Raw genomic sequence first — 22,352 nt, 5'->3', positions numbered from 1 at the left:
AGCTATGTGTTTAATGACTGGACCAGGAACTGTAACTGGGTATCTAGATTTGTTGTTCATGGCTACCTGTGTATTTTTTCTTACTGTGATTGGATAACACTGTAAACTTAGATGGTGGTTGTACAAGTTCAAAACATAACTATGGCAAAACAAGGCAGGCTCTTACTTGGGAAGAGTCATGGTTGAATATGATCGAATTGAGGTCTCCGCAGTTGTAGTGCTTGATGAGGTCATCTGTGGTATATGGCACCTGAAGGCTGCCAGCTCGCAGACTCTCCTGCTGAAGCAATGTCTGGTTCAGGGCAAATATCACCTGGCAGAGAGATAAGGACCATTTAAATGAAATGTTCAGTTACCATGTAAAATCCCAATTGGAAGGCTCTCTGCACATCACTGCCAATGAGTGGCCATGAGACTGTCAAGGCTCACTGTTAGAGAAGTGGTGGGAACTTGACTAGACAACATGATAGGAGGCTCTCGAGATCACAACGACCACGCAGAAGCAAACCACTGGCATGAAAGCGCATTAAAGAAACAACAGTTTTAGCAGAAATTAGACCCCTGTCAAGTTATTTTATTTTAAAATTATTCAAAGGTGTATGGGCAAACAGGACATCACTTTAAAACAACACATAGAATATCCCTAAAACAAATTATACAGATGGCAAGATACATATATAAGACATGTCTTGTTTCCAGAATATTCTTTTTTTTCTCAAATATTATCAGGTATTCAGTCCCAGACTGGCCCACCTGACAGAACTTCAGACAGATGCTCTTTACTTTATCCATTTTATTTTACATTTCAGCAGGTGCGCCTGCACAGTTAATTACACCTCCTCATTTAAAAGTCACTAGATGTAATGATGTAAGCAACAAAGACTTTGAACTGAATTTTATAAAAATTCATAATACTGTAATAATTGGGTAACCAGTTCACATTTTCCAATTTGCTTTTGAAATTTAAAGTTGTAGTAGATACTATTGTATGTGTTGTATAAACTCAAATTTCCAACATAATTATTTTTAGCCCAAAACTCACACTGGTGTTTCAATTGAAAGAGACAGGAATTAACTACTACAGTAACGGAGACTGGGAATATGTCCCATTTTCCTACACTCACATATTACTTGCATCTGCATGTCTTATCTGTCCACACACTTCTGTATTACAAAGCAGTAGAAAAAATATCTCAGTAGATGCTGCAGTCTTTTCCGATCATGCTCTGATAGCAGAACATGAACTGACATCTTGTCAAGTTTTGACAGTCTTTCCCTCCCGGTCCCTATGGCAACCCTGTGGTAACCATGATAAAGCACAGCAAAGTATAGTTAAGCATGGTAAAGAACAGGCAAGCATAGGAAATCATAATAGCTATGTCACAGGTGAGTTTCTAAGTAATTGTGCCTTGTTCCACACCAGGAGTTAACTTGTGATTATGTTTTACCCACACTGGATAAGCAGCTGATTAAAAATACAGTTGTAATTATATTTAGGCAGTGTCATTAAAATCTTGAATAATCAAGCTCTAATACTAAGCGTCACTTACAAAAAATCCATGAAGATAGAATAAGATCATCTCTAACCTCTTAATTTAAGTGTATTTCAGTGTGAGAGGTAGGTTATGCTCTTCTGCTTTGTGCAATCCACAGATAGGAGACCTGTAGCTGAAAACAGCTGAATCTGATGAAAACTATGTGCTACAGAACTCACCGCAAAATGTATCAGAGAAGTGTATTAGATATGGTGCCCTGTAACTAGCTTGAATATGTCCAATTCAGACTATAGTACCAACATATTAAAGCATGGTTCCATTAAACAAGGGAATGGAAGCCAAGCACCAGCAATCGATTTTCCTTGTTGAACAAGTACAAGAAGTGGAATTTTTATTTGAAAGTTGTGGTTAGTTTTTTAAACTCTAATTGTAAAACTATAGAGAACAAACAAAACTTCTGTTGGTATTGTTGTGTTGAACCAGTGGGCAGAACCCAGCCAGAAAATAAGTCTTAGGGTTAAGCCACACCAAAGACTGTCAATGCATCAGTCCCTTCAGGGTTTCCAAGTTAAGCAAAGAGTGTGCACAGTTTTGTTTTCAAAGTAAACAACTGCATGTAAACCTGAATGGGCTTCTTCTGATCAAGGCCAGTGATGTATTTTATTATTCCTTTTTTTCTCCTGGGCTTGTATTGTCCCATCATGAAAGCATCCTGTGTTTATTCTTTTGCTGAAGCTGTGCCTGCCTTTCTTTACACCCCCCCCCACCACAACCCTCCCCTTCTCATTGCATTTTTTTTTTTTTAAATCAAAGCCTCCGCAAAAGTGTATTTTCAGAAAAAAAGTAACAAGTTTATCAGAAGGTTTTATTTTTTTTCTTTCTCTTCCGCACGGGAGAAAATCGATTTGGGGACCCCTCCATATAGCTATATATATATATATATATATATATATTATATATATATATATATATATATATATTCATATATAGACGTACAGGCCCCTTTCTCATCCTTGAGATTTCTTCAGCTGTCAGGTGACACTTTTACTTTCGCTGTCATTGTTGGAGCAGCCTCATAGGATAAGGGGGCAGAGCCCAGCAGATGCCTTTTTGTTTGGGACAAAAGACCCCCTGCCGTCCTCTCCACTCTCAGCACTTTCATCCACCTCTGATCAAAGCGCCACTCTGCATATGAAAGGTGGCCGGCATTATGCGACTCAAATTAGCCTATCGCCACCCCGCCAGCCTCCAAACCCAACAACAAAAACCCTCACATCTGTTCAATCCAAGCCTCATCTTCTGGGTTTTTCTCAGCCCATTGCTTAGAGGGCCTTTCAGTCCCTTAAATGATGGGGGGTTTATGGATCCATCGTACATAAAAAGAGAGAGAGAGAGAGAGAGAGAGAGAGAGAGAGAGAGAGAGAGAGAGAGAGAGAGAGAGAGAGAGAGAGAGAGCTGAACGAAATACATTTCTGCCTCTGCTCCTCCCCTTGTTTTCATCCTGGGGGTCACTGGATGTGTTTTCCCAGTCCCCGCTCTCCTTTTCACTCGTGGTAAACTGTTCCCTCTGTTTGCCTGCACACGCACCCCGAATCAAAGTTGGCTCAAATTAAAGCCTCATCTCCTATGAAAGTCAATCATTCCCTTTTGTAATGGTAATACAACTGAGAAGGGGGTGGGGGGGATTCGGCAAGGAGAAAAGCTGGACTTTCTCTCAGAGATGAGCCCACGCCTTCAGAAGTTTATGTCCACAACTCCACTGAAGTTAATGAAGTGGAAGATCATAAACTTAATGATTACACATTTGGATTCAGCACTCTCTTTTTTGAAGGGGAGAAGGGGGAGGGTAGGGAGGGCGATGTTTTTGTATTTCAACCTCACATAGCTTGGTTATTATATATATATATATATATATATATATATATATATATATATATATATATATATATATATATAAAACGCTCAGTGACAAGCAGATTTGAATGTTTAGTCTTTGTAAGCCTGTTCTGCCTGTCACTACACACTGTGACATTCTACATCTGCAGTGAGGCTCATAGTACTGGGAACTGCATTCACACACAGTTATGAGCTCCAGAAGAACCCTTATATGAACAAGATTCAAACAGTATCAGCTCTGATCATACTACCTATGATATAACTCAGTGATATAACTACGATATAACTCTATGCAGTGTGTAGTTTAAGTTGTTTCTTTGTTTCTGTCACAGTTTGGTCAACTACACTTTTTAGCAAGCAAATGTGAAATAATAACAAATGAGGGACAATTGGTTTTTCTTCTACAAAACTGTTATTCTGTACCATGATTTTCACATTGTTAATGACAATCCTGGTACAGCAGAACAGTTTTGTAGCAAGCCGACTGTTTTATCATACAAAATCTAGGCTTCATGTCTGAAATACCTATCTCCTAAATATAGCAACTACTATGTGTGTGTGTGTGTGCCACAACCATCCTGTAAGGATGTGAGCAAGCTGCTGTCAGTACAAACATTATGACAGTTGAGCAGCATCACCTGTGTTGACAGTTTCGGAAACACCCAGTTTGAACTTTGCCCTGATGTTTTGGACTGAGACAAGAAAAAAATATCTCTACTTGAGGTGTTTTGCCTGTGAATGTATCATCTAATTGAAAACGTGCACTTTTCTTTAAGAGTTACATTTACCACAGTGTAAATTTAAATCACAACAGTATTAACTCCATGATATTAATTCGTACTTAAGTAGTTTCACAACACCGTGTTATTCTTAAAGCTCAAAAAGGCAGGCCTAGCGTAATGTTAGGTTGCTGGAGAAATTTAGCAGGTAAATGTAAACATGCACATTAATTTGAAGAATGGGCTTATTTGAATATACTCTGGACTCAGTTATCCATTGTCCTCTCTTCCAACTTTAAGTGATAGTTAAATGAAAGTGACTGCTATATGAATTACTGCTGGCTTCTATAAAACTGCCTAATTCCTACCTGATTGTAGTATAGCTTTCTGAGGTATTATTACTCACATCAAACAGCAACCTACCCCAAAACTCCCACTTGCCTTTAGAAAATTCTCAAACTTGGCAGCGTGGTAAATGGATGCCAATAGTACAGCTACTCTTTCAGCTTTAGTGCGACAGCTAATGCTTCTTTGTACTCCGTACATACAGTAAATGCTTCATAAAGACAGTACTAGACATTTTAACTGCTACATGCCTGCCAGCAATTTAGAGGCAGCTGACCTTCCGAAATGCAAAAGTATGGCTTTTAAGTAGGCATGGTGATTGACAGATTCTAACTGATCCAACATCCAAAGGGATACCAGCACCATACAGGTGTTTCTTTGAAAATGCACAACTCTGTAAAAAAAAGAAGGATGCAGCTTCATTTTTTGGTATTGCTTCTTTTCACAACTGGTACCTTCAAATTATATCATAAATACTTTAAGGAACCCTAAAATAATAAATTATCCATGGTTTGCATTTTCTATAAAAACAATTATTGTAAAAATGTTTCTCATAGTTTTTAGTTTTTTTTTTGTCCCTGTGTAAAACATATAATCTAAGGAACAAAGTACACCTACTCTTTTTAACCGGACTTTTATCTAAATTAAGTATCTTATGTACCTTAAATGTAATAGGAAACACCACATTACTGTAAACAAAACTCTTTGTAAACCACGTGTTCTTCTCATAGTACCAAATAAATGGTACCCTCTTGCTAACACCTATAATGTAGCTGGTGTGTATTTATATACTTTTTATTGGATCAAAGCAGATTAATGACCAGGTAATGACAGCCCACAAGGAGAGAACTGCTATATGCCCCAGAATGACAGCACACCCTGCCATGACATCTCTGTCCTATCATGTGATACGTATGTGTGTGTAGTCAAATGCAGAAAGACCACTGCCTTTATTATTTCAGGAGCTTGATATTCGTGTGTATATGTAATACAGGTTTTGGTTCACACTTTGGCTAAGGTAGTCTTCCGAGGGTTTACCACTCTGCTCTTGCTTTGAGGATGATAGAGGGGCAGTCTGATGGTATATCTGCCAGGACTGAGAACATGAAATCCCGGAGATTAAATTACTTTACTCATATACTCTGAACAGGAGTCTGGGTGACCAGAGGTACAGCACCAGGGCCATTGTTAGGCAAAAGGCTTTTATTGTCATTAGGTTTGGAAGAGAGCTATTTTTACCACACCATGGGGTATATTACGCCAACTGGCATAATTTATAAATTAAAAAGCTGTCTATTTTATTGAACATGATTCAATTTTAAAAGCAACAATGTTCCACACTAAGTTTTTTTTTTCATAAAAGTCCATAAAAGTTAGTGGGCCCTATTTTGAAGCACGACAGATTTTCTGAGAGGAATAAAATGATTGTTAGCAAAACCAGCAATAACTTTTCAAGAAGGAGCTGTAAAATATATTGTTTTGAGTACATTTAAATTGAGTTTATTCCTCTCTAAAAAAAAAAAAAAAAATTGCATTCCACTAGTTTTGAAATAAAACCCAACCCTCAGTACCTTGAACTACATTTTTAGCAACATTGTTTTTTTTTGTTTTTTTTGTTTTTTTTGCTTAAAAAAATAAAGATATTTCTGTCTAACTGAAATAAAACATACTTACTTTAAGTAAGGCCTCAAGACAAAACACAATAGAACTTTTATATTTGCAAGTTCTCTTTTAATTACCAACATGTGGCAGATATTTGAACTACTGTACTGAATTAGGGCTTTAGGCAAAAGACTTTAAATGGTCAGGGTCTCATGGAATTTTACCTTGTAAATAGACATAGCTTTCAGTTAACTATTTTAAAAATGAGCTATCATTGTACATGGTTTCCACAGCTATCATACTCAATCTAGTGTTTATACAGATTGCAATTTAGTAAATGCATTGCTTTCAAATGATATAAATCAGTATTTGTTTTTATCCTTTTAACTCATAACATATTTGTACTGTGCATTTTTAATCCTGGCTGAGCCCTTACATGGGACTTCATCCTTTAATTTCAATTGTTTCCAATGACAGCCAGACTGGGATGTCAACAAAGAAATGCCTGAGAGATAATAGAACAACTGACCGATTATATCTGCCAAAGCACTTCTCCAGGCAGGAAATATGGATAGTTAAATGGACCCCGTTCATTGCTTGGGCTAAAGCATTTAAGACTGAGTTGTGTTTTTATTGATATAATTACCCAGCACTTGGTGGTGAAAGACACCTTCCTTCTGTCTCTGGAAAAGGTGCGGGGGGAGGGGGTTTTGCTCTGTGGAGACCTGCCCTATTCCTGTCTGTAATGTAGCTAACTGACTGACTTCCTTACCTCAAACCACTCATGGATCTCGTTTCCATAGACCCCCTAACGCATTTTCCAATAACAATCAACCCAATCTTTGTGAACGTTTTCCTTAACGCAATTTTACAGGAATTGTGATTTGAACATTTCAATTAATTAAAAGGCTTTAGTTGAAAACCACAGTAGGAGTGATTTGATCTTTTTTTTTTTTTTTTTTTTTTGTAAAGGGATTTCCAAAAGGATTTCCAAAACGAAACAAAGCAATGCCACCTACACTATAACATATTTTGCTTGTGCAGATTAAGACTCTGGTTTTATGGACATTTTAACCCTTTTCCCCTGGAGACTATAAATACCTGATTGAAGATGCAATCTGTTAAGAACCAACAACAGTTATCAGTTGTACAGGAGAAATAAGCCTTCACTGTGGGTTACTGCATATGCCATGAAGGTTGTCATTAATTGAGTCATTGAGGGATAAAGATGTAGGGTACAAAGAGTTAAACTTCCGGACTCTTACGGCAGACAAGGTTTCTCAACTATTCAGCTTATACATTGTTTTAGACTGGCTAGCCCTGGTGTTCAAACTCCCATAATTATATTCTACAATGTATTAAAACTGATGTAAATCAGTCAGATAGTGATTTAGGATTATTCCACAGCATTGAACTCAGAAAGTGGTTAAAAAATGAGACACCAGCCATTTTACCAATTCCAAGCAAGCACTATGGAAATTAATATAGAAAATAGTAAAAATAAAAATATTTGCTATTTTATATGAATGCTTTTTAAAGCATGTGCAGGTCTTTCTCCTATTTATCAGTAACACTAAGTTACAGAGGCAGTATCATGCAATGAAACTACATGCCAAAGTGACCTGTTCAAACAGTAATCAGTCAAGACAACCACACACTAAGAGGGACATTTGTTCTGTTATGTTACTAAAGTAAAATGAGCCTCTTTCATAGTACCTTGAAGCTAAATAAACATTCTAGTAGCCTGGGCATCTGTTAAGATGCGCTGTGGTTGAATACACACTTGTTTAAATAAGAAGGAATGTGTTTGTTCTCTGGATAGGGCAAGTGCTAAATAAAGGTGGCTATGGACTTGCAGCTCAGAAGGTTTATGTCTTGTTCTTGCCCCGGTTTCACCACTTACCAGCTAACCTCAGCTGCTTCCAATCAGCCTTGGAGGAGCTGCCTAACATTATATCAAGTTCACATCTCTTCCTACTCTCTGTACAAACACCCTGAGGGCTGAATTTACCTTGGCCTTCAGCCCCCATGAAATATTTAGTATGTCGGGACAAATCAGCATCAAAAAAAGGCAGGAGCATTTAAACTGACAGCTTCATTAAGCCTGATGAGTTGTGCAATTCAACTAGCGAGAAAATTATTTCTACGTCCGGAAGGTCTTCTTGTTTTTTGTAAACGAAATTCAACCTTTGCATCTGAAGTTATAAAAGCATTTCACAAGAAGTATCACTTTCCAGGTAAAACTTATGAGGAATGCACTGTCTGAAACCTTTCTTTGATTTTTACTTACTTACATATTATACTTGTTGCCTGTTCAGAATAATTGTATATGACATTCCTTATTCACATCCTCCTCACCATTCATTTTGTCATATTTGCCAAACATACTGGAGGTATTTGAACTGTGTAAATGCAGTTAAAGCCTCAACCCTTAGCTACAATACTCTCTTCATTCAATTTCACTAAAAGGTTCATTCACCTTAGTGTGGCTGCAAGTCACTGTATTGCTTTTTCAACTATTCAATAGCAAAATTGCTCCTGTTAATTTAGAAAATGATTTTTATAAGCATATGAAATCTGTTAAATAACCGAATACTGCAAAATCTTGCGATATCTGCTTAAATGTTTTCATGGGGAAATACAGAGTTACACACTTTCTAAGGCTGTGCATTGTCATCTTTGTAAAACTAAAAAAGGAAATCTATAATTTGCCGGAACAAAATCATTCATCAAATTCTGTAAAATGCTATGCCTTGTGTTCATGACCTCAGGCAACAGCTAAGACACCAGAGCAAATCTTTAATTACCATTATACATAATAATCGTTCAGTGTCTTATTTTCCCAGAGTATCTGAAATACCTGTAGTACAGACAGGGTATATTAACATTTCAACAGAGAGCAGGAACGTTATGGATGATGGTGATTTATTATCCAGACCTAGAAACCGATTCATTTGCAACAGACCTACCTATTTTAAAGCAGCACGGTGAGATCAAAGCTTTATAGAGGTTTATTGACTCAAGAGCTGTTGATACTCAGCTGCTCAGGACAAAGCTGTAATGTAAGAACATTTTGAAAATGGCACACTTGTGTTCCCACACTAAGCACTCAAGTAGCCACACCCATGTCATATTCCAAGGGTCCTCAAACTATATGGCACTAAAGAGATGTGTAGCTCAACTACAATAACAGCTTTATTTGTGCCTGTGGGATTAGGGGGAGAGTAGATCGGTACTGATAATAATCATAAAAAAATAAATTTAAAAAACCCTTAGCTTAGTACTGGCAAATCAATTAAACAAATAGGAAAGATACACATACTTTATATTTCCTGCAGAAACAGATGCATGTGCATAAATTACTGGATTAACCATATTCAACACTTATATTCAACATCTCCTGGCTTTTTATTTTGCCTTAGTTACCTTATCAAAGAAACCAACTACGGTACTTTTAACATTTATGTTCCCCAGCGTTCTCAGACTTCCAAGACTGGTGGAAATACTCACATTTCTCCTAAAGAACAGTTATTTTCCTTTAATATACAGGTTAAAAGGTTTTAACCTGTAAAACATCTGGTAAAGTGTGTGTGTGTGTGTGTGTGTGTGTGTGGTGTGTGTGTGTGTGTGGGTGGGGGGGGGGGGGGGGGGGGGTGTCACAAAAACGTTTCCTATTTTAACCACATGTGTGAGCAGGTTAAATTAATGTCTCCCTGCCATGTATCATAGGTAGCAACAATATTTAACATTTGTTTAACACGAGCCCACAGTTTGCGTAACATCTTTCCAATCTAATTCATGTATGATCGTTTTGGTGGAAATATTGAATGCAGACACTTACACCTTTCGAATGCAGGTTGGTTTCAGGTCTTGCTCATATACACAAATGCTGGTGTACTAGTTAACAAAGCAACATTATTTTTAATAAACAAGGAGCCAGATGTTTCTTTAAAGCTTATGTTTGTACAGCAACAACACAGGCCAAGTTATCAAGAGACATATTTGCCTCCTGGCCTCAGAACATAGTGAGAGAAGGGCAACTGACACACCCAGTCGACTTTCTTCCAAGCTTAAAACCACATGGCCATTCATTGCTGGGTTATCTGGAAGCAGTTATCTGAAAATTGTATTACTTTTAACAGTGCAGCTATGTACATAAGCCTCAGATATCCAACTGAATTGTGTTTATTAATATATTTAATGCTCGCATTGTGATTATTTTTCTGTGGTTCTGGTATGCTTTTTGCTATTACTAAAGAACCACATTTGATAATACTGGGAGGTAACATGCTATAGTCTGGTCTCAAGCATTTGGATTTTGGTCAATAACATTTAGTTGAAGAGAAAAATCTGTAGGAAAACTATTTTTGTTGAGTTTGTTTATTTTTCGACAGATCAGCAACTGTTTCAGATTTTACTGACACCAGCAAAGGCACACATCCCCTCACTTAATGGAGCACAGGAAAAATACTTTAGAAAGAAAGCTTTTGTATGACACTCAACACAGAAACCCTGCACTGCCTACAGTATTCATCACTAAATCATTGTACTGTTATATTTCTTTACTGGTGTTACTCTTAAGGAACTTAAATCCAACTCTGTCCATTCATTAACGTTTCATTAATTTTTGCAAGAGAATAATGCTGATAATGAGCGATTTCAAACCATCCATATAATTAATTTTCAAACACATTTTCACACTAACTCTTCAAAAAGCAAAAACCTGGACAACCTATCATATGTAAACCTCATGTCCAATAGCACATGTAGCTGCTGATAGTCACCTAATAACTAAATGTCCAAATGCATTATCCAGTGCCAGCCAATATACAGCAAATGCAGCTACTGGTGAACCCCACACTTTTATGAATGTGGCTATTTAATATACAATCTGCATGATCTATTTTTTAAGAGCACATTAAGATATAATGCCTTGTTGTCCATGTATGAACTCTACTGATAACCACAAAAGATGAAATGTATTTGCTTTGTAGAACAGTGAGCTTCTTGTCAGATAGACAGCGTTTCTGTGGGTTCAGCTCCCATACCCAACCCTCTTCCAAAGACAAACAGTAACTGACCCAGAAAACAAGGGCAGTTTCACAAAATTGTGTGGAATTCATTGCAAAAAAAAAAAAAAAAAAAAGTTAATGATACAGGGACATTTATTGACCTGATATGTTTTTAGAAACAAGGATGGCTCATAAAGTGTTTTACAAAAGACAAGGGAACATTATAGAAGAACTTCAAAAACGTACTTTGACAGTCAAAAAATACACTTTAAAAACCAACATACACTCTCAGAGATATGAGGCTAAATTCTCAAAGCCATTTACTACAATTCATCATTAAGGCTTTTAATTCAGGGGCTTGAATAAAGTATTAAGATGTTTCTCATGCGTTTTAGACTGGTGGGGTTTTTTCCATTCAGAAAAATATTGCTCTAATGACGGTTTGGTGTAAAATAGGTTTGAGAATGAAGCTCACTGTTTTACATAACTTTCGTCAGACAATCGCTAGCATTATTTAAATAATTGTCAAGGCCCCTGAATGTTGTGGAGCTTTTTTGTTGTTGTTGTTCAGACAGAAGTGGAAGGTTCTGTGACAAAACTGTTCTGATCTTTAAAATCTTTTAAAATCACAATTCAAGTCCAACTTTATGTCAACCAAGAAGCAAAAAACCAAAGTGCCTCAATCACCATCTGGGTCATCAGATTGCATATCCTGATCAGCAGCAGACAAGATAAGCAGTATTGACACTTCAAAAGCTAGAGATGTCTTTGCATGAATTTCTAAAATTTTAAAACAGAAAATAATAACAAAGAGGTGTACCTAAACATGCCATCCCTGTTTTTTTCTTTGTTTTTTTTTTTTGTATTATTATTATTTTAATTTGTATCTGGTTTATTTCCATTCTCTGGGGGCAGGACAGAAGTTGGTTAGGCTGACACTCAAGGCAACAGTCCGTCACATCCACATGCATCTGGAGACTCAAAAGCCTGCCAGCCAGGTACTATGAAGAATGCTGCTTTTATCTTCACAACAACAACAACAACAACAACAAAAAAAAAAAACATTTATAGTACCACCTTAGCTCCCTCAAATTGAATAGCGTTTTTTTTTTTTTTTTAAAAAGCACAGCTTTTATGTTTTCCAGCCCTATTTTAAAGTTCAACGGCTTGCTTTTTTTCTAAAAGGAATTAACAATTTGGACAGTATAATACTAGTAAAGAAACTAGACAGAGTCATTAACTTACAGTTCTCGGCAGCTCCCTCCTAGTTTTAATAAAAGGGATTAATTCCTTTCAGAAAACTTGTTAGGAAATTAAGTTTTACTGCATACAGGTATGCACACTTCTAAGGGTTATACATAGTATTCTTAATTATAATAACTTTAAAAGAAAGGTTTTAATACTGTTTATAACTGTACAGTTTAAAAATGATGTGTGGATATGTAAACTACGGCACAAGAATAGCAGGCATCAGGCTGTGCAAGGTTCACTGCAGCGCTGAATCAAGATCTCTTATTGGATTGACACAACCCTGAAAGATACATTACGGAGGTTCAAGGGAAAGTAATCTGATCAAAGCAACATTAATGAACTTGATAACAGTTCTATTTTTATTTTGCACACAGGCTGTTACTCATTAGATAAAGTGACAGCTGTGGCTACAGTCTCAATGACTGCACTTCCCCATGTCAGCGGCATGGGTGACATTAGACAAATGGAAAACAGCCCTTGAAAATGCAATACAAAATACCCAGCTACAATTTATTTTTAATTTATGGATGCCAAGTTGATTTGAACCTCTGGGAGTACATTTCTTGGATTAGTTATGAATAATGGTGCACGATTTGTGGTGAGAATTATTCAAATATTTGGACTAGCAGCTCGAAATTATATAGAACTTATTTAAAAGCCTGCATTTTTTACTCTAATGTCTGTATATAAATAAGGAAGGGAAGGTTGAGCAATTCAACCCAACAAGCTGTGGAGTTTAATTCTACTACAATATGAGCCTTTTTATGTAAAGATTAAATACAGGCAACATGTTTTACTAATATTTAAATAATAACAAAAACATGAATAATCAGTCTTTGAATTGTACTCCTGTAACACAACTTGACTTTATGTTAAGGCTTTAGAGAATCTTGTGACTTGCTTTCAGTGTATGACTGATTTTTAAAAGATAATTGACCAAGGCTACAGTTCCAAGCTGAAAAAAAAAAAAAAAAAAAGGTGTACACAGACATTTTTGAAATTTGATTATATTAGTACTGGATCATAAAGTTGGTTTCATTGTAGGCCTCATTTTCTTTTTACTTCTTTTTACTTTAGTTTACTTTAGGCATATACTGGTGGGATAATGACAGTTCTACACAGAAACTAATTGGCTGAGACCATCTATAATTCATACAAAAAAAAATATTAAGAATGGACCATTTTTAAACAGCTGTACCATGAGCTTTTATTAACAAATATGTGACCTAAAAAAAAGGACTATATGGTCCTTTAATACAAAAAATAGATTTGTGTTTAATCAAGGTGGGCTTTCTGTTGGTAGAAATGACCTGAAAGTTATGTAAACGAGAGGCATGGGCTAAAATCAAAAGAGTGTTTTTCCAAGGGAAGAATCTGTAGCCTGAGTGTCAGTGCTTGGTGTTGATATGGTGCTCCCAGGTCCCACATCAACAAGGAAATTACAGCTTGAGATAGACAGTGCAGGTCTGGGGGGGGGGCTCCTGCTTTTCTCCCCATTCATCATTGCACCATTATACTTTCACACTGGAGCCATTTATCACAAATAGGTGACAAAGCTAAATATCTATTCTGTCAAACAGTCTTCAGGCTAATAATTTTACAGGGGATAAGCATACAGGGGACGTGTTTTATTTTGCATGTATGTTATGATAGCATCAAAAGGTAGAACAAAAAAGGTTTTAATTATGAACAAAAAGTGATTTCAAAGGGAATGGTACCTCTGATGGAACAGTATTTATGTAACCTTGAAAATATGATATCACTAGGTTTGCCATCTGGCTCAATAATCTCAGACATTTTAAGATAGGCCAGGTGTTTTAACTCACCTCTAAAGCACAAATGAACCGATTTCAATCAACAGTTAAAGTGGGTGTGAATTGTGTGAGCGACTTCAATAACTGTATTTAATTGTTTAACTGTGGCAGTGATTCTGTCTGGAGCGCATCATAACAACATGGATTAAATTCGTATTGCTTGAAATATCTATTAAATTAGATATTTTTATGTAAGTGCAGGATGCGCCTTATAGCCTGGACGTCGTTGGTTTGAGTCCAGGCTACTTCTTTGGACTTTCGACTGAGGATAGGAGCTCCCAGAGGGCGGTGCACAATTGGCCGAGCGCCCTGGGTAGGGAGGGCTAGGTCAGCCAGGGTGTCCTCGGCTCACCACATACCAGCGAACCCTGTGGTCTGGCCGGGCGCCTGTGGGCTTACCTGGAAGCTGCCTAGGGCTGCGTTGTCCTCCAACGCTGTAGCTCTGGGTGGCTGCATAGTGAGTCTGCAGTATGTAAAAAAAAAAGAGGGCGTTTAACAGCACACGCTTCGGAGGACACCGTGTGTTGGTCTTTGCCCCTCCTGAGTCAGTGCAGGGGCAGTAGCGGTGAGCTGAGCCTAAAAATTATTTGACACTAATAAATTGGGGAGAAAACAATGAAAATAATTGTCAACTACTAATCAATAAATAAAATAGTTCAATTCCACCATTATAGAGTGCTTTGCACTCACCCACACTCTTTATTGTTTAACCTTGTGCTTAAGTTTATGTTTAATCAATGTGTTCCTGCTTCATACAGTCCCACAATCAGACAAAAAAGCAAATCAGCAAGCTGTATAGGTCTGACGGATGGAAACGATCCTCGCAGGATGTAATTCCTGTCTCCAGGCAGGCGTGTGCTTTTGGTATTTAGCGATAGTTCACGTAATTCACACTCACTTTACATGTTGAATAAAATTAATTCATTTGCAGTTTAGAGAGGTGAGTTGAAAAACCTGGACTGTTTTATAGTCTCCCGAGATTGGTCCAACCCTAAATGGTCAAAGATCAAAATGAGTGCCATTTAATTGAGGTGTTACATAACATTGAAAATATAAATGTGGAATCTCAAATGGTTTATATAAGTAGTTGGAGTAGAGGCAGTAACAGAACACAAACTCCCCTCACAAGTATGCTTAACGACTATAATAATTTATCTGCTCCTTAATGTAACTTAGTTATATCTTCCTAACTATACATCATTACTGTAGTAGCATTCCTCTCTGAAAAAATGTGTTTGTCTTCGCCCGAGAAGATTCAAATTGTTTTACCACCAGACAGTACAAGACACAATCCCCTCCAGTGTGTGTCCATTGATAGGAAACAGACAGACAGCATTTACTACTTTTCTGTTAATCGTGTATTAGCACATGAAGACAAGATGTGTATCTGCCAATAAAGACACAATGACCTTGTAATTGCTGATAACTGTTACAAACACATGTTAATTGTGGGGGAGTGCTGGTTGGTGTAAAGAAATCTCACAGCAAGAATAGCATTTCCCAAGCTGCACAATCTTACAAAAAAATGGGCAAACAAAGTGCTCTCAACAGCTTAAAAACAAACTAGAATTAGGATAGTTGCTACCAGGTTGCTTGGGCAAGGATTCCACAAACAAATGCCTTGTTCACAAAACATAAAAAATATAACTGCTGTTATTTGAAATTGTTCTTATCCATTTATCGTACTTTATGTGCTCTTAATGGACTTTGCTTGTATTAGCAAATACTCTTACTTTAAGTCAACTGCTAAGTCGAATTCTCTCTTAAATGTAATTATTTAGTGTATTCTTTACTTCGCTCTTATTTGAATTTGATCTTATTTTCTACTGATTTTATTGTACTTTATAACTGCTCTTAACTGTAATGTGATATTCTGTAAGGTGATATTACTGTAATTCTGTAATGTGATATTCTGTAATGTGATATTCTGTAATGTGATATTCTGTAAGGTGATTTTCTGTACTGTGATATTTCGTAATAACTGTAAGTTTCCACAGATAAGGGCGCCTGCTAAGAAATAAATAAATAAATATAAATAAATAATAGTAAAGGGTTCTTGCATGGAAGCATTATGGGACAGTTTTCAGTAGACAATTTTGTGCAATGTTGATGTACAACCGGTATTCATTATGGTATGAACAACGTTTAGAAGTTTTCAGTTCTTAAGTTCTACTTCTATTTTTATGACCTGGCTTTCAAAAAAAGATGAAACACAATTATTCCTTCAATCGAGCATGATGTTTAAAACCTGGAAATTACAACTCTCAATGAGTTAGTTATTTATTCCACAACTTCAAAAACTCAATCTTAATATTTTCAGTAACAATAAAGCAACTAAGTGTAATTAAATAAATGTATTGTTTGTTTTTTTAATCATTACACTCATGGGTAAAGACGGTGGTAACCCTTGAGTTTAGGTATTCATTAAAAAATGGCAAAAGTGTATAAAAACTGCATTGCAAAAGTGAAACCACCCCACAACTGGTGAGACAGACATATAAAGTAAGACAGACCTCGACCTCGACAGGCATAGAAAGATAAATAAACCTGAAAAGACCGGCAGACAGACTATATCCATTATAACTGATTATAAACAGCAGCAACAGCAGAAGTGTTAAAAGTGTAATAATACTGTGCTACCCCGTTATAACGCGGTTGCCGGGTTCCATAATTGGAGACTGTGTTATTTGTGTTTCACCTTATAACTAATATAGGCATTTTTGTTCCTGAAATGATTTACAATGTCCACAAGCCAAATTAAAATTGTAGCGTACCATGGAAAATGATGGAAAGAGACACATACAATTTACATGTACTCGAATCCACAGTTTATTGGGACGATTATTCCTGGCCCCTGCCAGCCTGGGCCACACCAAAAATAACAAACAGTCTTGCACATTCACACAGCAGCTTGACTGACTCAGCTGTCAACTCTGTCCAAAAATAATAATAAATCCTGAGTCTTTACAATATATACAGTACCACTCTTATTTCAATTGTGTGTGTCTATATATATATATATATATATATATATATATATATATATATATATATATATATATATATATATATATATATATATATAATTTATGTATTATAAATTTTGTAAACTGTAAATAAATAACACAGAATCAAACAAAGGACAATTATACACACTTGTATTGTTTCGTACTTGTATTTACTTTTACAAAAAAAATACAATGCAAGCACAGGAGCTTTATACAGAAGTATTATGTGTCTCGGTTTGAACTTAAATGGGTTTAAAAACGGTAATGTAAAACAACAATAAAACCCATTTGTGAGTCAAATTGCATCATGGGGGAAGCCACAACCTTACCGGGTTATAATCGATTTCGCACTGTAATTGGTTTTGTTATAATGGGGTAGCACTGTAGTCTTGTTATTTCTAATCACATTGTATAATTGTTAATAGCATCATGGATAATATGTTTATAGATTGTATGTAATCAATTTGTGGTAAGTGAATTTTGAGTAAATGTACACATTTTTACAATTTCCAAAAGTACAGTATAAATATGCTATGTTCTTGTATTTCAACTTAAATGCATGCTCTGTTGTGCTCGGTTATGTAGTTTAAGTAAATTAGTAAAATAATTAGCTTGTTTAATCCCAAAGCATTATTCGCTGTGATTAATTAAATGTATGTTACAGTACCAAGCTTTGAAAATTACCTCCTTAGTTATTTCTACATGTGTTGTTTGTCAGAGCACATTGCATCACCCAATGAAACTCATAGAATGTAAAGAGTCTATTAACTTGGTCTCCAGAGACATCACGCCAGTCACACAGAGTCTGAAAGACAATATCTGTGGTATGTGTATTTATGTAGGGTCAGGAAGTATGGTCACCACTCCAATACATCTAGAAACATCAGGATGAATCTTCTCCTACTATAATCAGTACTGGCGCGCAGCATTTCAAACGTGTCTGATATGCAGTGGCACCAATACAGTATTTAGAGGTAGTGTAAATGCCAATATCCATAGTTCTACATATTACGATTCAATTGAGTAAAATGTTCCCACTAAAGTAACTATCTTTAATTTCTATTAAAAATAAAGCATTTGGCTAATAAATAAATAAATAAATAAATAAATAAATAAATAAAACTAACTCAACAGTTAATTATTGGCAATTGAATACTTTTAAAGGACTGTTTTGTGGGTTTACTAGTAATGGCCAGTTTGTTGGAGTTGTTTTAAAACAGCCACTAATAATTAAACATTATGGCAACGAGATCTGTAACCCTTAGAAATGTGTCTGTGTCTTATTTTATCCCCATAGGCTACGCTCTAGATGGCATCAGTAAAGAAAGAGGATCTTGAATTACTAGCCCTGATGAAACATTCTACATGCTGTATCATATAACTATTTGGGAAGGTACCTATATTTCCCCATTAGGCATTAATATATAAGCCACAGGTTTCCACAAAACTTAAGATAATGCAATCCACATGGAGCACTACTGAGTGCTAAATATAGTAATTTGCATAAAATGCTGATCTAGAGCCGAGTCTTGAAGTTTCTCAAGTTGAGGCATTATCTTTGATATAGGGTCAGTTGATCGAAGTTCCAGATTTTTCGGTCACTGAAAATACCCAGAGCTTCTTATTGCAGCATATTAATGAAAGGGGCTTTACTCACATGGATCATGTTATGTCAAGGCCAGAGAGTGGTGTATTGCAAACTGAGGCTTACTGCTTTGCGGTTCAATTGCGCTAAGTGTCTGAAGAATTGTAAACCATTTGTTTAACCCTTTGACTGCAGTTTACCACAGCCAACCAACTCAAGTCAAACTGAAAACCGAGTTGATCTTTTAAGTTCTAAACTTTATTTTCACATCAACACTGGTGATACACATCTACAGATCCATTGAAGTGACAAGGTATGTTCTGTTTTGATCATCGATGTGAGGTACCGGTACACAACATATAATATATTTAATTATTGTTTAGGAATTTTTTTTCTCAATATTTCTGCTGCAGCCCACAGTGAAATATGACTGCCTACTAGTTCAGTTTGTTTGATTCGCACAAGTGCTAATGTCAGTGATAAAGGAAGGTTCAGTTGACGAAGAGCTTGGCGGTTTTGGATTAGATGATACAGACTCTGACTGATTACACTTTCCTATTGTTACGCTGCAGTACATATTTTGGATTAAAAAAAAAAGCAATTGTATGGAACATTTTAATGCTATAGTGCTACTTTGGATTCTATGTTCATTTATTATTTAATGTTGTCATGTCACAGTGGACACTCCACTTTCTTACTTACAGATATTATGTAATGCATTTATTTGAGTGGACCTGGTTTTTACAGTGCACAAAATATACGTGGTATATATATATATATATATATATATTTATATATATATATATATATATATATATATATATTTAAATGCAGCAACGGTTATTCTAGTGTTTTTGTCACCTATAAATGTGTTTTTTCATGATGTGCCTTTGCACTGCACACTGTAGCTTTAAAGTTTAATGTTTGTTTTGTGAAAATATTTGAAATGACAAAACAATGGACATACTGCAGCAACTTTTAATTGTATTTCACCAATCGATAAATCAATATACACTAAAGAATCACTTATTGACTCTTTACCATGCCTGTGTGCTGTGCTCCACCTTTGAATTTTAAGCATGCCTAATTGTAAACGTAATCTAGCTACCTAATGTTAATAATGGCTGTAATTTCGCCCCTGTCTGAATCAACGCTCCCCCTTGATTATACTTGAGACATTCTGCACTCTTTGCTTGTTTGGGGTATAATTAGTTATCATTCAAGTGAAAACAACAGTGTAAACAATAACATTTATATGTATGCTATTTTTTTTTTCCCTAATCACATTAATGTTTGCTGTGGTAAGTGTGAATCATATTAAGTTTTTTTGCTACCACAACATAGATTTTATCAAGATATATCATATGTCAGAACTACGTTATGTGTGTTTTATGAAAACTATATTTACAAGGCTGCCAACCTGTAATGCTAGGCAATTTTTTTTTTTTTTTTTTTTTTTTTTGCCTAGCTAAATGCCTATTGCCGTTTCTGAACTGTACATATGTTTACCATCATTCTTCTTCACAGCTTTCCAATATGCATTTTTTAAAATTACATTTCTTAGTTTTTATACCGTCTTAAAGCTTTCAGTTCCCACAATCATGTTCACGTTAACATTAAAATACAAACTTTTTTTTTACTACATTCATGTAAGTATTTCTGTGCAAGACCCTGCTCATACAAAAGTAGGGTAAGTTTGTTTACATCCCCAAAGGATGTTGTTGGAAATTAGAGACACGTGCTTTCCCTTATTGAAACCTGTTTTACCACACTCTGAGTTAATGAGGTTTATTCCTAATACTATCTTATACAAAAGGAGCGTTTCTGAGTCTGTATAAGCTGAACAGAAATATTAAAACATAAGAAAGTTTACAAATGAGAGGAGGCCATTTGGCCCATCTTGCTCGTTTGATTGTTAGTAGCTTATTGATTCGAGAATCTCATCAAGCAGCTTCTTGAAGGATCCCAGGGTGTCAGCTTCAACAACATTACTGGGGAGTTGATTCCAGACCCTCACAATTCTCTGTGTAAAAAAGTGCCTCCTATTTTCTGTTCTGAATGCCCCTTTGTCTAATCTCCATTTGTGATCCCTGGTCCTTTTTTCTTTTTTCAGGTCAGAAAAGTCCCTTGGGTCGACATTGTTATTAAAACGAATGGGCGAGAAAAATTAACGTAACTCTAAATACACGGCCAACTAACTGCTTTTCCAGATAGAGGAATGATCACATCTTCACACAGCTTATAATTTATTTATTTATGTATTTATTTATTTATTTATTTATTTTGCGTTGATGTTTTTGAACATGTGAAATGTGAAACACAAAATATTTGAAGCTGACCGACAACAACCTGGGCTTTCAAAGTTGAAACCTTCATGGACACTTTTTAATACAGAAACTACATCCCAAAACAAAAGCAGAGGGTGGGAATGCTATTTTAATTTGGTCAGCTATCTAAATGTGGCAGAAAAAGCTGGGCGTTCCCACTCAGGCTGAGAAACATCCATGCAGTCACTCCTATTGGGGAAGGAAAATTCAGTCCATGACTACGTTTGTACTCTCAGAAACACAGCAAATGCTTGTTCAGTTTACCAAAGCAGCGCCACCTTATCTAATTTGTACGCATAACAGGGGCGCTGCCATCAGGAGGGGAAGGGGGGCTATATCCCCTGCACTTTTCCGACAGGGGGGACAAGTATATAGTTTGGCCCCCTTACTTTTACTCTGAAAAAAATAAAGTTGGCATTTTTTTTTTTAATGACGTGGCACTACTGAGTAGTAACATGTTTTTTTTGTTGATTTTTTTCTTAAACGGTGATTATTTTAAATTAGAACTCGCTTTCTATGGCTATGGGAATGGAAAACAGAAGGGAACATAATAGTGTCTTAGTTGGATGAGACCAGATTGAATCGGCAGCGCCGATCTGCAGGACAGAAAATGAATACACACAACAGAACTTAATCGGTGTGTGTCCACATATATATATAATATATATATATATATATATATATTTATATATATATATTATATATATATATAAAATATATATGAATGAATATATATACCTTTAGAAGGAGGCTTCAGAACTTCTTGCTGATCAGTGAATATATATCTAGTGCCAACTTTTACATGCTTTGGTTTTGGCCATTTGAGATTTTTAGAATTCTGGTCAGTTGTGAAATTATTTTTGCATATAAAAGATTCATATTAGAGGATGCATTTGACAGAACCAGACAAAGCTTATGCTGCTGTTTGCAATACAATTTCTGTATTGCACGGTGTACACTTTCACAACTGTACAATGGAAGCTGATTCAAAACCAAATCAGATTTGCTCAAAGACCCAGAAAAAACAGATCTGGGTATCAGACACCACAGACTTAGATGAAACCATTTAGGACATATTTTTCTAATACAAAAAAAATCTAAATAATAGGAAATATCATGCATTGCTGAAACAACTTTATAGATGGGTGTTTAAACATAAGACACAGGGGGCAGGTGTACAAGTGAATACATTTGCACCTCGCTAATGGCTATACAACCAGGGTGCAGTGTTGTAATCCAATGTAGGCAGAAGTGATTGCCAGAACAATGAATTGTTTTCTTGATCAGCATGCTCGCT

General features: G+C 36.0%; 1 protein-coding gene across 1 annotated transcript in view; it reads right to left on the bottom strand.

Annotated features, from left to right (window-relative positions):
- The window catches only part of LOC121314474 (metalloprotease TIKI1-like), a 72,129-nt gene that overhangs the window by 43,637 nt on the left and 6,140 nt on the right, over positions 1-22,352 (bottom strand). Inside the window, exon 3 of the mRNA XM_041247791.1 lies at positions 167-313. Within this exon, the coding sequence (XP_041103725.1) occupies positions 167-313 (147 nt within the window). The remainder of the gene's footprint in view (positions 1-166; positions 314-22,352) is intronic.

This window comes from Polyodon spathula, chromosome 1, assembly GCF_017654505.1.
Source record: "Polyodon spathula isolate WHYD16114869_AA chromosome 1, ASM1765450v1, whole genome shotgun sequence".
Lineage (NCBI taxonomy): Eukaryota > Metazoa > Chordata > Actinopteri > Acipenseriformes > Polyodontidae > Polyodon > Polyodon spathula.
The sequence above is the reverse complement of the archived record's forward strand: the minus strand, read 5'-3'. Positions and strand labels throughout refer to the sequence as shown.